Here is a 16,340-nt window from a genome sequence, read left to right as displayed (position 1 = left end):
AGATATTTATATAAATATGTGAAAATGTATATTAGAATTAAATTACATGTAGTAATAATATCATAACAAAACAAATTATAATTACGTAAGTTTCAAGCAATAAGACGAATGATTAATGTTAATGATGATGGGTAGTGATAGTCACCATGCACTATCACCGTTGGAGTTTTTTTTTCTAAAGGAGTACTCCCTCATCCTTAAAATATATTTAATTTTAGGTAATTTAGCAAATATTAAGGTTAAAAAGAAAATTTGTTGTCCCTCAACAGATAAGAAATAAATAAGAGTGGAAGCATCATAGAGTAGATGAAAAGAAATTTGAATATAAAATGATTGATCAGATAAGTAGTACCGTAAATAGTGATAGAAATTATTATATCATAGAACAAGATTTGAATATTAGAAGTTTTTATATTTTAGAACAGATATGGTCCAGATAAATTGGATAACTATTTGGACTAATCCCATACAAAATACGAGCAGCAACAAGCAACTGAGTGATCACATCCTTAATTATCAACTGAAGAGCCAACTTCTTTCGAGGTCCAACAAGCCAGACTTTGAGGAGACGATAGCCTCGTCTTTCGACTTATTTTAAGCATAAACGAAACAACTTATTAATGATTACAAAATAATTTATAGACAAAATGTTTATATACATGTTTTAACGAGCTAAAAAAACTAAAAATAATAAACTATAATAGAAAAACTGAAAAGTTAAATCTAATTTTAATTATTAACATTTACATACGTGTTTTTAGCTTGTTAATAAAACTAAAAGAAAAAAAAAACTTAAAAATTAAATCTAAATTGAATTTTTAAATTTAAATTTTACATAAATCCAAGCGAAAAGGTCTACATCGTCCATACCGGACTCACATATTTATGTACAGCACTGCACATGTAATACTGTTGAGTTGAGGATCCTATTTGTGTCCAACGAACCAATCGATCAGCACCCCATGGCTGATGGCCAAACAGAGGGCCAGAATATAATATAATAACCGGGCAGGTTAATTTCCCGGCACGTTCACGAATCACGATAGGTAGCCATGGCTTTTCCAGCTCCAGTTTAACCATGTGCAAGCTACACGACGACGACGACGACGGAGATCTACCTACCTGCTGCACTCCCCAGACCGGACCCAGATTTCATCCATCTCCCACCAAACTCTTCCGCTGTTTCTGAATCCCAGCCATGGTCACTCCCAGTCGCCCAACTTGCAGATCTCCAAGCCGCCAGTGCAGTGCCAATTTCTTTCTTCTGCACATGCACATATTCAGATCTCTGAATGTTCAGATAGCATGGGTGCTGATGCTTTCTGTGTCCCCCTCCTTCCATCCCTTTCTCTGAATTTTCAGAGATTTAACCATGCTTAATTTCTTCCGACTCCACCGTTATGTAGTTCACCCCACGGAGAGAGCACCTATGGTAGGAATGAGGCTCCGTTCTTCCTGTCCAGATTATTTTCGGTTTTTGCGCATCAAACTGCTCAAGGGTGTATTATTTACAGTAGATTTCTAAGGCTGCGTTCGTTTGGATTGGAAGGTGGGTTAGTTAACCGGCGTGGAAAACATAGTAATAGATTAGTACACGATTAATTAATTATTTAAAAAATATAAAATAGATTAATATGATTTTTTAAAACAACTTTCCTATAGAAAATTTTCGCAAAAATACACCGTTTAACAGTTCGGGAAGCGTGCGCGTGAAAAAAGAGGAGAGTTAGATATCTAACCCTGGTGACCGGACAAGGCCTAAGTTGATCATCTCACGGTAAAGTAGATTTTCAATTTTGTTGATCATTTCATTTTTCTAAATTAGATTTTAAATTTTGTAGTACTTAAATCCACTATTTAAACCATAAAATAGCTATAACAAATTTTAAATATTTTTTCATCTTCACCTACCAAAAGAACGTGGAAGGTTTATAAAAAAAATAGAGCTTTTGACAAATGTAGCTATTTCTAGTACTTCATCTGTTCCACACTATTTTTAGTTCTATATGTATTAATATAACAGATGACAATGAATCTGGACTAAACATATACACATGAATGAGTTTAGTTAGGATAAAAGAATCTTATAATACAAAAGAGAAAAAGTATTAATAACTAAAATTTATATATCTTTGTTCATCGGAGAGTATAAAATTCACTTTAGTTGTCCATGGATGAGTCCAACGACGGATCCGAGATCCGAAGGCTAGAGAACTGGTTATCTTCTTCTTTCCGTTCTCTCTCCCTATTTCTCATCGGGATTCAGCGTGTAGGAGGAAGGGTCTCCCTATTTCTCATCGGGATTCAGCGTGTAGGAGGAGGGGCTTCAGCCCCCTGACCCACCACTAGATCCGTCCCTAGATGAGTAATGATAGGACAAGTAATAATACTATTAATACAATAATATGAAAAACACTAACTAGCATTTTGGTTCTCGCAACTATAAAACTATATCACACGTAGCCGTAAATTTACTTTCATCATGATAAATACGTCTCCTAAATAGAGAAATATGTTTCCAACGATCGTAAACGGCATGACAATGGTGGTAGCACCCTAACGGTAACTGCAAGCTGTTGCAAAAATGTACCAAGGCAGATATTTGTGAGTTAGTTGTGGTCATTTGTCAGGTTTTCAGGTCATGGACAGTGCTATCTCCTGTGATGTCAAAAGAAAAATTAAATCTAGACAGTAGAATAATCACATGAGGGGGTGGGGCCCACCCATTCTCATATAATTTCTCCTTAGGTGGGTCTGACCTATTATTGGTGATGGTGTACCAACACAATTTATTAATTATTTGATGGCATTGGGATGAGATGGCTCAAGGATAAGGATTAGAGGTGAGGTGAGGTGAAAGTGAAACGTGAGCATTATCCGACGTGGCTGGTTAGGTACTGATCATTGATCGGTTTGTGAATGGATTATTAGCTGATTTTAGCAATTTGGTAATTTTTTTAAGTACAACAGTATGCACACACTTGATGCACGTCACACTGCACACGTATAACGTAAGCTTGTCTACGTCTGTGCATGTCTGAGAATTGTCACAGGGACTGAGAGTATAGCTCTACAACAGTAACACATACATAGGACTTGTTTAGTTTCTAATTTTTTTTTCAAAAATATCATATCAAATTTTTAGACATCTAAATAAACTATTAAATATAGATAAATAAAAAACTAATTGCATAGTTACGGAACAAATCTTAAGACGAATCTTTTGAGCCTAATTAGTCTATGATTAGCTATAACCAATATGTGCTAATGGCGGATTAATTAGGCTCAAAAGATTCGTCTCGCGGTTTTCAGGCTAGCCGTGAAATTCGTTTTTTCGTTCGTGTCCAAAAACCCCTTCCAACATCCGGTCAAACATTTAACGTGACATTTCTCTCAAAAAATTTCTCAATCTAAACATCCCCATAGAGTGTGTTCGAATCCAACTGAGAGGATTTTAGATTTTCGCAAACATTCTTCTTAAACTTTTAGAAGGAATATTTTATAAAAAAGATTATAGAAATTTTTTTCTTATCTAATCTTTCTAAAATACGATTTTTAGTATGTAGCAGTTAATTCAGTTATCTGTACTCTCAAATGCCTGCTAGGAAGCAAACACCACGATAGACTCCTCACTCCTTAAAAAAATTTTGGGCCATCTTTTTCTCCTTATAGTTGTCTGTGTGGTCATACGTAACAACAATACATATCTAAAAAGTATTATAGTATTAAATTGTTTATTAGACCGTATGCTAATCAATATACATCATCATTCTCTCTCCATTTTTAGCTCTTCGCTCCACATCTTGAAAATAAATCCTATGTGGCATTATTTTTTCAAAAGCTGACGCCACGTTATTGTTCATGACCTAACCATACCCTCATCAGTGGTACTGCCATTTTTCTGCACCCTTGAAATCAAAGGGAAAATGCATTGTGTATCGCTAATTTTTGTTCTATTCCACGATTTGTTATATATTTCATTCAGTTTCATAATATGCTATTGAATTTTGCTCAACTTTTATGATTTTCCACCACCGTCCAATTAACCTATGTTAGTACTGTACATTATTTTGTGACCAAAATATCTCCCTGGATCAAAAACTTTCAAAAATTTAGACAAAGATATAAAATACCAAATTGTAAGTTTTTTGGACAAATTTTGGATTTATATGATCTGAAGCTCATGGTATGAAATTATAGAATTTATACCAAATTTTTAAAATTTTTTATCATACGGGTATGTTGGTCATTAGACCAAAAGTATAGTACTAATAGAGGCTAATTGGTGACAATGCTAAATAAGAAAAATAGATGGCATACTATGAATTGAACAAAGTTAGTGGTAAATTGTGGAACCAGAACAAACAAATTTAGTGATGTACGCTCTCGAAATGAAATGATGCAAGGGCATCATACAGAGAAAAGGATGGGATAAACAAAGGTTAAAGTGGAAAAGATTGCATTCACTTGTCCCTGAGAATAATATTAAACCTACACTATGACCACTGGCATTCCTTTGCATAAACAATCTTGTAGACATCAAAAAGTACAATTTTTTCTCATGATGCCTAAGTGTTTAAGCTGCCGAGGTTATTGAAAGCAAGATACTTATTCAAGAGCACATACATTTTTAGGGTTGTTAACGAGGAAAAAACCAAACGACATATTTACAAATGGAAAATAATTTGTAAATAAAATATTTATATACGTATTCATAGCGGTCTAAGAGTCAAAGCTGAAAAAACTAAGCTTCGATAAAAAAATCTAAAAAATAACTCTAAATTTAAGGTTGAAAATTTAAAGTTGTAGATTATAAGTATAACCCAAAGCCAAAAGACGAGACGATTTGTGTATGAAACAAACCAGGTCCGGAATAACCTGAACTTGAATAAACTGCGGACATGTCAACCACAGGTCCTGACAGGAGTTACAAGAGATGCAAACACGAAAGCAACCACGAATTTGTGTGTGATTCATGGCCACGTATTTGTGGCTGCCAAAATCGAGTCAAATCCGAGGGAAGTACACAGTTTCTAGATATACCCATGTGTTGAATCCTTTCAAGTCTACAATGAACAGCCACATATATATAGCAGTTGCCAGTATTGAAAATACAGGTTCCAATCTTCCATGCTGTACTTTGTATCTGAATTTAAATTGCAGCAGCAGGACTCAGATGGAATTGTCAATCCCTTGATTCTGCAAGGCATCAGTTACCTAAATTCTTCAGATTTCTAGGATGCAGTAAATTAACATTTCGAGCGTATCCAAGGTCAATAACTTTATGTCCGCAGTATTAATCATGGTTTCCCTGTCCCCTGAAAGCAAAGGCCCCTTCCCCTTTGGAAGGATACGCGGAGGAAGGACATGGGAAATTTAACTTTTTTGTTATTTTTATAAGTGGTCAAAATAGATTTATTATTCACTATTTATAACATGTGAGCTTTACGAGTCTATGACAGGTAGGTTCAGTGATAAATTTATTATGAACATTCGTAAGAGTGACAAAAAATTAAATACCCTGGAAAGACGTAGTTCAGCTGATTAGCTTTCTCGTTTATAACCTATTCACTCGGGTTTAAGTCTTTGGTTATACGAGTTCTCGTATTTGTGATTAACACTTTTTTTAATAGAGGATGCATTCATGCATATCTTGACTACTTAGACACTTACGGTGATTTGGTTAATCTCAAGATGATCGTTCTAATATTTCATATGCCCTTATATCTTTTGTATCTTTTTATATGGGTGGGTTTATATGTGTGAGTACGCAAACATGATAAAAGCATATGCTTTTGTATCCTTTTTGCCAAAAAGGAACTTTTCTAGAAATTCAATCAAAATGAATATTCTAATAACCGAGTTATAATCTAAAATACCTCCTTTGTAAATAGTTGATATTTAGAACCACTTGATTAAACTTTTATAATTTCAATCATCAATAATTTCTGAAATAATTTTGTTTTAAAAAACAAAATAGTGTATAAAAAGCAAAAGAAGGTATACGTAGATTTTCCTAAAAAGTACTATCACAACATCATAAATTTATCAGATATTAAAAGCTTATTTTAATGCAAAATTAATGGTTGGATTTTTAATAATTTATCCTAATTTTCCCCACATCTAGATATTTAATGATCGAAGAGAGTAAAATTTCTCGCTATATGTACGAGATTAAGTCAGGAAGCAAAAAGTCAGTGAAGCAAATTTTCATTTTGCTTCTACATATCATAATTTTATTGACGAAATTTCATTGGGTTTTAGCGTTGAATCTAAAAGGTAGACTTTTGTTGATTTATATTTCTGTTTCTAGATTTGGTCAGAAAATTTTCCTTCTGGAATTATTTGATGGCAATAGCAATGCACCCAATTACGTCAATGGAAACTTCTACGTAGTACAAATGATTTCTTTTCTTGAGAATGATTCCGGCATCTGAAAATTTCCTGAGAAACACCTGCAATATCTTCCCTTTGAGATATTCAAGATGACATATATGCGCTGTTGACGGATATAAGTACATAATGATCATCATAATCTTCTTCATCTTGTCTAATTCTGTATCATGAACTTCAGCAGATGTCCATGTCATAACTCATAAGCTTTAAACCACGGAATTGTCCTTCTCATTTCTCAGCCCCTGTTTCTGCAGTGGACAAAACAAACTTCACACGATTAGCAGCTCACTTAACAAAAACAAAATGACAGCTACAATAAAGGAATTGATCACCTTCTTTTCTTTCCCCTGAAGAATAATCTACCAAGAAAAAAAACATCCTCCATCAGTTACAGAAAAGAACACAGCAATTCCTTTCAAAAAGAAAAAAGAAAAGAAAAGAAAAGAACACAGCAAGGCAGCAGGCAGCAGGCAGCAGCTAGCACTACCGTGTATGTTACTGCATATAATGGAAGCGATCAGAACGTGATCTGCATGCAACAAAGCTAGAAAAACCTACGAATTTTCCAGCTGATTTGAGAGCTGGAGGATTTGGACAATCAAACCTTTTTTTTTTCTAACTTTTATTTGCCGCGGGTTAAGCGCCCACAGGATTGCAAAAAAATCACTATAAAATGCTCCTCTCGCCATCTCTGCATCTCCATCCTTGGGCTCTGCATTCCGTATACCATTGCAGGTCACCTCCGTGTTTTTTGTTCGTCCTGCTTCGTGTTCTTGCAGAGGTAATGCTCTCCTTCAATGTTCAGTGCAAATGTGCAATGCTGGTTAGAGTTTGCAGATGCTGTTTGGTTTGTTTAGTACTTTAGATGGTGTTTTGTTGGCGGTTTTCTTTGATGAAAAAGAAAATTTCTTGGCTAGGATGAAGCTTTACTGGTAGAATTTAATCTATTTCGTTGATCATGGTTGTGATTGAATTATAATACCAATAATATTAGATGTAGTAGAAATTTGAATGGGTAATATCGTCCTTTTTATTGTGATCTTTATCAAAAAAAATTACAAAATACTGCTAATCAAGTAATTATATAAAAATACCTTTTTTCTACTGGTAGTATAATACTAACAGTAAAATGCACCGGAGAGTTGTCTGGGGTTGACTCCGGTGCATTTTACTGGTAGTAGAATTTAATATATTTTGTTGATCTATTTTTATCGGACGACTATGATTAAATTATAGTACCAACAATATTAGGTGTCGTAGAAATTTGAATGAGTAATATTGTCCTTTTTATTATGATCTTTATTTAAAAAAATAAAACTACAAAATACCGCTAATCAAGTAATTAACAAAGTATAAAAATATATTTTTTTCTACTGGTAGTATAATACCAACAGTAAAATGCAGCGGATAGTTGCCCTTCTGGATATATTAGTGGTAACTATGGTTCAAGAAACTGCAGTTAGGTCAGTTAATTATGGAGATTTTGGCCACAATCCGGGAAAAAAATTGGCGAGAATCTTATCATCAATGAGCGAGATAAAGAAGGCAAGAATATAAAGAAACTTTCAATCTTAATAAAAAGCAACTCTTGGCGTAAGAGCAAAGCATTTCAATCTCGTGTGACAAGAACGTTTCTTTTCTTCACCTTCTTTTTCTTTTTCCAAAAAAAAAAAGTGTTCCCAACTGCTGCACTTCTTAGGCCGGTCTGTTCTTGTTTGGATCGTAAGCATCCTCTCACGGACTCCTCGATGCAAAAAAAAAATGCTGTTAACAACTCACTGTCCTGACGGCTAATTAGGTGGTAATTTGGTGCATCTGCAAAGAGGCAAACAGTGCTTTCTTTCACTGGAAGCATTATTTTTGCACAACTTCTAGTTTCTGCTTGTCCTCTCTGATGCTGACTGGATGCCACTCTGCTCTTCATTGCCATGGTAGAGATTACCATGCTTAAAAGATCATAAAAGTTATTGCCAATTGGCTGGTATAGAGGTTACCATCACCCTTGGTGTTTCCCCCATGGTTCTCTGCAATTCTGCCCATGATCTTTCTGCTTTTTTCTGAAAGACCTATGTTTAGAGGTCAAGCTTCTAGAAGGTTTGTGCTGTCCAATTGGGCTTTCATGGTGAGATGAGATGACCATCATTTTGTTTGTCTGTGGTGCCCCACTAGTCAATAGGCATTAGGCAAGACAGAAGAAATTTTTCTTGCTGTTTTTCTTGGACACTTTCACTGATGGTGGGTCTGGTTATCAAATCACCAGATTCTGAACTCCACCAAATCAAAACTGTGAGATTTGCAGAGGCAAAAATTGAGAAAGGCATCTGCTTTCTTTCTTGTTTTTTTTTCTTCCCCATCCCCAACCAGTCCTTTTTTTCTACTGTTTATTGGGAGAAACCTACCTGCAGTCTACTATTCTACGGGAAAAAAAGATTAAGGGGACGATAGTTTGGCTTATTTAGAAAAAAACAAAACAATATATTTATAAATAAAAAATAATTTATGAATAAAATATTTATATATGTATTGTCAGCGATTAAAAAATAAGGTTAAAAAGTAAACTAAAATAAATAATTAAAAAATCTACCGTAAATTTAAAGTTGAAAATTTAAATTTTATTATAAGCAAAACCCAAAAGATGCTGCTCTTAGAGCTTTTTTCAAAGCTGACAGTGGTGCCGGTATATGCTAATCGGATGCTTGCCTGCGGTAGCGCTAGTGACATGATTAGTGACACTATCAGATAATAAAAAAAGAGATTATTTTGGGGGCACAATAATTTGATGGCAGAGCTAGTAAACTGCTAGCTCCAATTTAACTATAGCGAATCTAATAATCAATTTATACAATAGTTATCTATAAAATATATACCACTTATCACACGCTGTCTTATAGTCCGTGCTGCAGCTGGCTATAAATCTGTAGCACAATGCTCTTCTCTACCTCTTTTATTTTATTAAAATATATTTATAACTAGCTTATAACCTTCTATTATTCCTGCTCTTATCCATTCCTGTTTCAACATGTCAGCTGAAAGGGCCTACCACTAACCAATACTTCTATCTACCACCTATCAGTGTTGAGACTTTGAGAGCACTGGGGTTTTGCACCTATTTATTGGTCCTTCTGGATCTCGGAGAAACCCTCCGTTCGCCATTCGGTTGCTCTCTTCTCTGACTATTGGGTAATGCTTGCTTCTAATGCCAATTTGCTCCCTTTACCCATAGGTTGATCTTGGGGTGTGGTTTTGCTGGGGCTTTTGAGCTGATTTTGCTTGTGATCGTGGTCTTGCCCAGCCATTTCTAATGCTAATCTGCGCCTCGTGTGATTCTTTTGGTGGGTCGTCAGCTGAAATCTTGCCTGAGTTTTTGCTGACATGTTCTTGGGTTTCAGTCTGTCTGTAAATCTGAATCAGGAGAGCTTTCTGTTGTGCTTTAGTGGGGTTTATGAAGGGATTGGGGGGTGCAGAGATGAATGACTGGGGGAAGAGGAAAGCTGTCAAAAACCTCAAATCCTCGAGCTTTAGCTCTGCTGCCACGTAGCTCACCACGCAGTGCAGAGTTCTTTCCCCCCAAAATATTTCAACTTGGTGCAGTTAGAATCATTTGGCCTTAGTGATTTTGTCGATCCATAGATCGTTGACATCTTGCTTATCACTTGTGTTCTGCTTAATCTTTTGCCTGTCGGTGGATTACGAGCTAGTAAAAAAAAACGTTTTTTTTTTACTGAGAGAATCCTTCGGGTTTTTGGTCTTCCATCTTCTCTCTCTTTGATCTCCCCGCTTGACGGATTCATGACATCGAGAACTTGCTGTTATCTGTGCTAAATCTGTAGCCAAACCACCTCCTCTTCATGGACTTTTATTTCCTTTTGGATTAGGACCTATGTAGTGCTAATACTCTAAAACCGACTAATCCAATTATAAAGTTGGTTCTTTTATCTTGGTGCAAAAGAACAAGTATCTTGGTGCAGACTACATGCCTTTAGTTTTGTGTAGGATCGATGCTCGGCACTTTGGTTCACAACGCTCAGTTGACTCCGTTCCTAAACGATGGCTGCTTCAGTCCTTTCAGAGGAAAACATATGTTTTTAGTTATGTTATGATCTTTTCATGCTTTTGTTTGGTGCCGATTATTGTTGATTTAGCGTGGTTTTCTGGTTTAGATTTAGTACCTAATGCTTAGTGATGGCTATTGACGAATTATTCTTGTGCAAGTAAGTGGTTTTGATATGTGTTGCTAACTGCTAATCTGTGCCTTGCTTTGCAGTTCTGGGGTCCTGAAGTTGTGAGTCATGGCTGCTAAGCTAGCTCGTCTCCACAGTCTCCGGGAACGCCTTGGTGCCACCTTCTCATCTCATCCCAATGAGTTGATTGCACTCTTTTCTAGGTGAAGATCTTGTATCTCTTTGAATCTGCTACTGGAAATTGTTGAATTCTTACTGATTTTATCCATATAATTGATTAGTTCTTAGTAAATCCAGATGTGAAATGAGAATTTGTTACATATTATTAGCTGATAAGTTGATGCATTCCTTCGGTTTTATATAGCCCATCTTCCTAAAATGGTTATGATGTATATATATAATAATCTCTGATGAGCTAAAACATATTTAATCGTGGATGGTGTTGAAATTTTGTATGTCCATAGCTAAAATCAGTATACATATGTATTATATGGTACCGTCATTAACATAGTTCAGCAACTGGAAGGATGAGCAATCTAAGCATTGGTTCTATTTCTGAAATGTCAGCATGTCGCTCTATGCAGGTATGTTAACCAGGGAAAGGGAATGCTCCAGCGTCACCAGCTGCTTGCTGAGTTTGATGCCTTGATCGAAGCTGACAAAGAGAAATATGCTCCCTTTGAAGACATTCTGCGTGCTGCTCAGGTAAAATTGGCAATGAACCTATTTCAGCTTGGCGACGGCCGATGATAGTCAACTCAAAGTCATCTACTAGTCTTTATTCAACTCAAAAGGCAACTAAAAGTCATCTACTAGCCCTTCTAATTTAACTTCCTTGACTACATGTAGGAAGCCATTGTGTTGCCCCCCTGGGTTGCACTGGCCATTAGGCCAAGGCCTGGTGTCTGGGACTACATTCGGGTGAATGTAAGTGAGTTGGCTGTGGAGGAGCTGAGTGTTTCTGAGTACTTGGCATTCAAGGAGCAGCTTGTTGATGGACAGTAAGTTCCAGAACGACAATATGCACATTTTAATTGTGGCAAAATATCAATGTATGAATGCAATATCTCTTTTTCTTAAACAGAGCCAACAGCAACTTTGTTCTGGAGCTTGATTTTGAGCCCTTCAATGCTTCCTTTCCACGCCCATCCATGTCCAAGTCCATCGGAAATGGGGTACAGTTCCTTAACCGTCACCTGTCCTCCAAGCTGTTCCAGGACAAGGAGAGCCTCTACCCCTTGCTGAACTTCCTGAAAGCTCATAACCACAAGGGCACGGTAAGCTTCCGATATGCAGAAACTACCAAATGCTTTTACACAGCATGTATTTTCTTGTGTGAATTGCTTTAAATGCTAGTCTTTTAGAGACCTGACATTCTATGAAGTTCCACTAAATGTCAGGACCTGAACTTTCTCAATCATAATGTATTGTCTTCTATTGCAGACAATGATGCTGAATGACAGAATTCAGAGCCTTCGTGGGCTCCAATCATCCCTTAGAAAGGCAGAAGAATATCTGGTGGGCATCCCTCAAGACACGCCCTACTCGGAGTTCAACCACAGGTGATTACTTTATCATTTATCCCATTTATCCCTACCATATAGCCTATGTTAAACTTCTGCAAATGGAATAGTTCCTGATAATGTGATACATGATTTGTATATAGGTTCCAAGAACTCGGCTTGGAGAAGGGTTGGGGTGACTGCGCAAAGCGTGTGCTTGACACGATCCACTTGCTCCTCGACCTTCTTGAGGCCCCTGATCCGGCAAACTTGGAGAAGTTCCTTGGAACTATTCCAATGATGTTCAATGTTGTTATCTTGTCTCCGCATGGATACTTTGCCCAATCCAATGTGTTGGGATACCCTGATACTGGTGGTCAGGTAGAGTTTTTAAAACATTTTTTTTCCTTTTATACCGTACTTCTAATGTTTCTAATTTTGACCTGCTATTGTGTTGTTTGCAGGTCGTGTACATTTTGGACCAAGTCCGAGCTTTGGAGAATGAGATGCTTCTGAGGATCAAGCAGCAAGGCCTTGATATCACACCTAAGATCCTCATTGTATGTCTGAGATGGCGATCTTGGATGTTTTAAGTTTTAAGCACTTCTCACTGTGAATTGTAAAGTAATGTGGGAACATGATTTTACTTGATGCAGGTAACCAGGCTATTGCCTGATGCTGTTGGGACCACATGCGGTCAGCGGTTGGAGAAGGTTATTGGAACTGAGCACACTGACATTATTCGTGTTCCATTCAGAAGTGAGAATGGTATCCTCCGCAAGTGGATCTCTCGTTTTGATGTCTGGCCATTCCTGGAGACATACACTGAGGTAAATGGATTATTTGACTGAACATCTTTTAGAGTTGAGCATATCCCATGAATTCTGAGAGCTCAACCTTTTTTGCTGCAGGATGTTGCAAATGAAATCATGAGGGAAATGCAGGCCAAACCTGATCTCATCATTGGCAACTACAGTGACGGCAACCTTGTCGCCACTCTGCTGGCGCACAAATTAGGAGTTACCCAGGTATGTTTGGGTGTAAATCAGTCCTTAAATTTTTTTCATTAAACCAATTACTTATGTTTTAAATTTTTTTCATTAAAGCAATTACTTATGATTTCTCTTGTACATGGATGCAGTGTACCATTGCCCATGCCTTGGAGAAAACCAAGTACCCCAACTCAGACATATACTTGGACAAATTTGACAGCCAGTACCACTTCTCGTGCCAATTCACTGCTGATCTTATCGCCATGAATCACACAGATTTCATCATCACCAGTACATTCCAAGAAATAGCTGGAAGGTAAAATTGTATTATTGAGCAGTAGAATGCCGCTGCATTGTTGCAAGAACTAAAAGAGTCTGATGCTTGATTCCTCTGTTTCTTCAGCAAGGACACTGTGGGGCAGTATGAGTCACACATTGCATTCACCCTTCCTGGGCTTTACCGGGTTGTGCATGGCATAGATGTATTTGATCCCAAGTTCAACATTGTCTCTCCTGGAGCTGACATGAGTGTCTACTTCCCATACACCGAGACTGACAAGAGACTCACTGCCTTCCACCCTGAAATTGAGGAGCTTCTCTACAGCGATGTCGAGAACGATGAACACAAGTGAGTACTGAACTACTGGTTGCATCCCTGTTATTTACCTGCCATGCCCCAAACAACTAAATACTGATCTGTGTGTCTGGTCTATCTATCCTGGCTCTTTAATCTACCAACTTATATGACTAGAACTTTGTAGATTTGTATTCTTAAAGGGTGTTTAGTTCGTTGCCTCTCCTTGCCACGCGACACACGCTTTAGTCATGCAATAGTCAGGCAGGTGTTTGCTTCACTGCCACAACTTAGGCTTGCCACACTTTTCTGTACTTTGGATCCACATGCCGTTCGCTAAACTTTTAGGTCAACTATGGAATACTTGTGGCCAACAATTTCATGCCCACACTTTTGTACCATGCCACACATTGCCTAAGGTTAGTTGTGAGCAACTTTGGCAATAATCAAACCATAGACTACAACTGTTGTGCCTGAGGTGTTTTACAATAGTTACTTCAATGTTTTTTTCTCCCCTGAACAATCACTTAGTTTCTAGTGTATGAATATTGATATCTAGACTGGAGTACATACTCTTCTGTTTGAGCATAAAGTTTATGTTTAAATTCTCTACAGGTTTGTCTTGAAGGACAGGAACAAGCCAGTCATCTTCTCCATGGCTCGTCTTGACCGAGTAAAGAACATGACAGGTCTGGTTGAGATGTATGGTAAGAATGCACATCTCAGGGATTTGGCAAACCTTGTGATTGTTGCTGGTGACCATGGCAATCAGTCCAAGGATAGGGAGGAGCAGGCTGAGTTCAAGAGGATGTATGATCTCATTGACCAGTACAAGTTGAAGGGACATATCCGGTGGATCTCAGCTCAGATGAACCGCGTCCGCAATGGGGAGTTGTACCGATACATTTGTGACACCAAGGGAGCCTTTGTGCAGGTATGTGTATACATACCCTGTCATATTCTACTGTGATGTTTCTAATCTGAGCTTCCAGCAGCAATAGTTTCCACTATTTGTAAAGGACAGCCATGTGCTTGCAGACAACTAAAACTGCTTTTGAATTGTTTTTTAGCCTGCATTCTATGAAGCGTTTGGCCTGACTGTCATCGAGTCCATGACATGTGGTTTGCCAACAATTGCAACATGCCATGGTGGTCCTGCTGAGATTATTGTCGATGGGGTGTCTGGTCTGCACATTGACCCTTACCACAGCGACAAGGCTGCAGACATCTTGGTCAACTTCTTTGAGAAATGCAAGCAGGATGCAACCTATTGGGACAAGATTTCGCAGGGTGGTCTGCAGAGGATTTATGAGAAGTACGTATTCCGTGATCTGCGGATACCATATATTTTTGAATCGAAATATACTGCAGAAACTGTGTCCAACCAATATTGATCATATAAATCTGGACTTCTCAGGTACACCTGGAAGCTGTACTCCGAGAGGCTGATGACCCTGACTGGTGTGTACGGATTCTGGAAGTACGTAAGCAACCTAGAGAGGCGCGAGACTCGCCGTTACATTGAGATGTTCTATGCTCTGAAATACCGCAGCCTGGTAAGTTACTCTTGCTGTTCAAGAGCTTATTCATTTCAGCAATTCTGTACTAGACATATATATCTGACTTTCTGTTGCTACTTCTTTGTCGAATTCAGGCCAGTGCTGTCCCATTGGCAGTCGATGGAGAGAGCACATCCAAGTAAGCGCGAGTAGCCGAGGATGGTGGCAGCTGAAGCCGCCAGCTGCATTTGAATTTGATAAATTTGCTGTAGTTTATCATTTGGCAGCCATGCTTGTCATGGCTGTGTACTTTGTCTAAGCTCTCTGTACTTTTTGCAAGATTTTGGGGCAGTGCTTGCCTCCAATAAAGCCTGTTCCTGGTGTTTATCGTTCAGAAATGCAAAACTATCATGTTCTTACCTCATTCTAGTCTTTGGCTGCATCTTGCAGCTTGGATTAATGGAAGCAAGAACATCATAACTTATACTAAAAAAAATTCCCATATCATTTCTTGTTTTCTTGCCCTCCTATTTATACATCAAGAAGGCATGGGTGTGTCCATTGAGTCCACCTTTTGTCGTGCGTGCCATTCGCACCATGACCTTGAACACTTCCACAGTTGTTTGTTGGCTCATGAGCAGACGCCACATTCTTGAGATTGACTCGCTCCAAGTCCAACATGAAGAACACACATTGGCCATGCTCATTATATTAAACATGTAGAAAACAAGCTAAAAAGGAAAATTTACTACCATATCATTATAATTTTGTAAAATTGAAGATATATCATTACTATCTCACTGACATGTAGGACACACATAAGTTAAACATGTGGACCAGGATGATATATCTTCAATTTAGCAAAATTATAATGATAGTCTTGTAATTTTCCTAATTAAAAACCAATCAAATGCACAAGATTACATAAATGTATATATATGGCTAGTTTTTGTATATGCCTTTTGTTGGATAATACAGGTATATTTGAAGAAAGCACATTGTGCATGTATTTTGGTGGATATACCCTTCAAGATCTCCAATAAGTGAAGTCATTGGAGGGTAGGAAGGGAAGATGAGATATATGTAGTGCACTAGGATAAAAGGTATAGCCCTATAGGTGAAACGACATTTAAAAGCGTGGGCCAGATATTAATTAAGGAATTTGGTGTAGGGTTAGAATAGTAATTCAGATAAAT

At 37.6% G+C, this 16,340-nt stretch overlaps 1 protein-coding gene across 1 annotated transcript; it reads left to right on the top strand.

Moving 5' to 3' along the window:
* The first annotated feature begins 9,459 nt into the window (after positions 1-9,459).
* LOC102705920 (sucrose synthase 2) lies at positions 9,460-15,640 on the top strand. Its single transcript, XM_006655814.2, has 16 exons — positions 9,460-9,576; positions 10,661-10,780; positions 11,162-11,282; positions 11,427-11,578; positions 11,662-11,854; positions 12,021-12,139; positions 12,244-12,460; positions 12,544-12,639; positions 12,736-12,909; positions 12,991-13,107; positions 13,221-13,387; positions 13,475-13,699; positions 14,261-14,579; positions 14,716-14,960; positions 15,063-15,201; positions 15,300-15,640. The coding sequence occupies exons 2-16, from the start codon at positions 10,686-10,688 to the stop codon at positions 15,345-15,347; spliced, it is 2,427 nt and encodes an 808-aa protein (XP_006655877.1). The 5' UTR covers positions 9,460-9,576; positions 10,661-10,685; the 3' UTR covers positions 15,348-15,640.
* Positions 15,641-16,340: the final 700 nt, after the last annotated feature.

Source organism: Oryza brachyantha, chromosome 6 (assembly GCF_000231095.2).
Source record: "Oryza brachyantha chromosome 6, ObraRS2, whole genome shotgun sequence".
In the NCBI taxonomy this organism is placed as follows: Eukaryota; Viridiplantae; Streptophyta; class Magnoliopsida; order Poales; family Poaceae; genus Oryza; species Oryza brachyantha.
Note: the sequence above shows the minus strand (reverse complement) of the source record. Positions and strands in the feature narration are given on the sequence as shown.

Bases quoted from the DNA above. Each gene is read 5' to 3' on its own strand.
- LOC102705920 (XM_006655814.2), top strand. From the start codon at position 10,686: ATGGCTGCTAAGCTAGCTCGTCTCCACAGTCTCCGGGAACGCCTTGGT. The intron at 13,388-13,474 runs GTAAAATTGTAT...CTGTTTCTTCAG, and splicing joins TTCCAAGAAATAGCTGGAAG to CAAGGACACTGTGGGGCAGT. The intron at 13,700-14,260 runs GTGAGTACTGAA...AATTCTCTACAG, and splicing joins GTCGAGAACGATGAACACAA to GTTTGTCTTGAAGGACAGGA.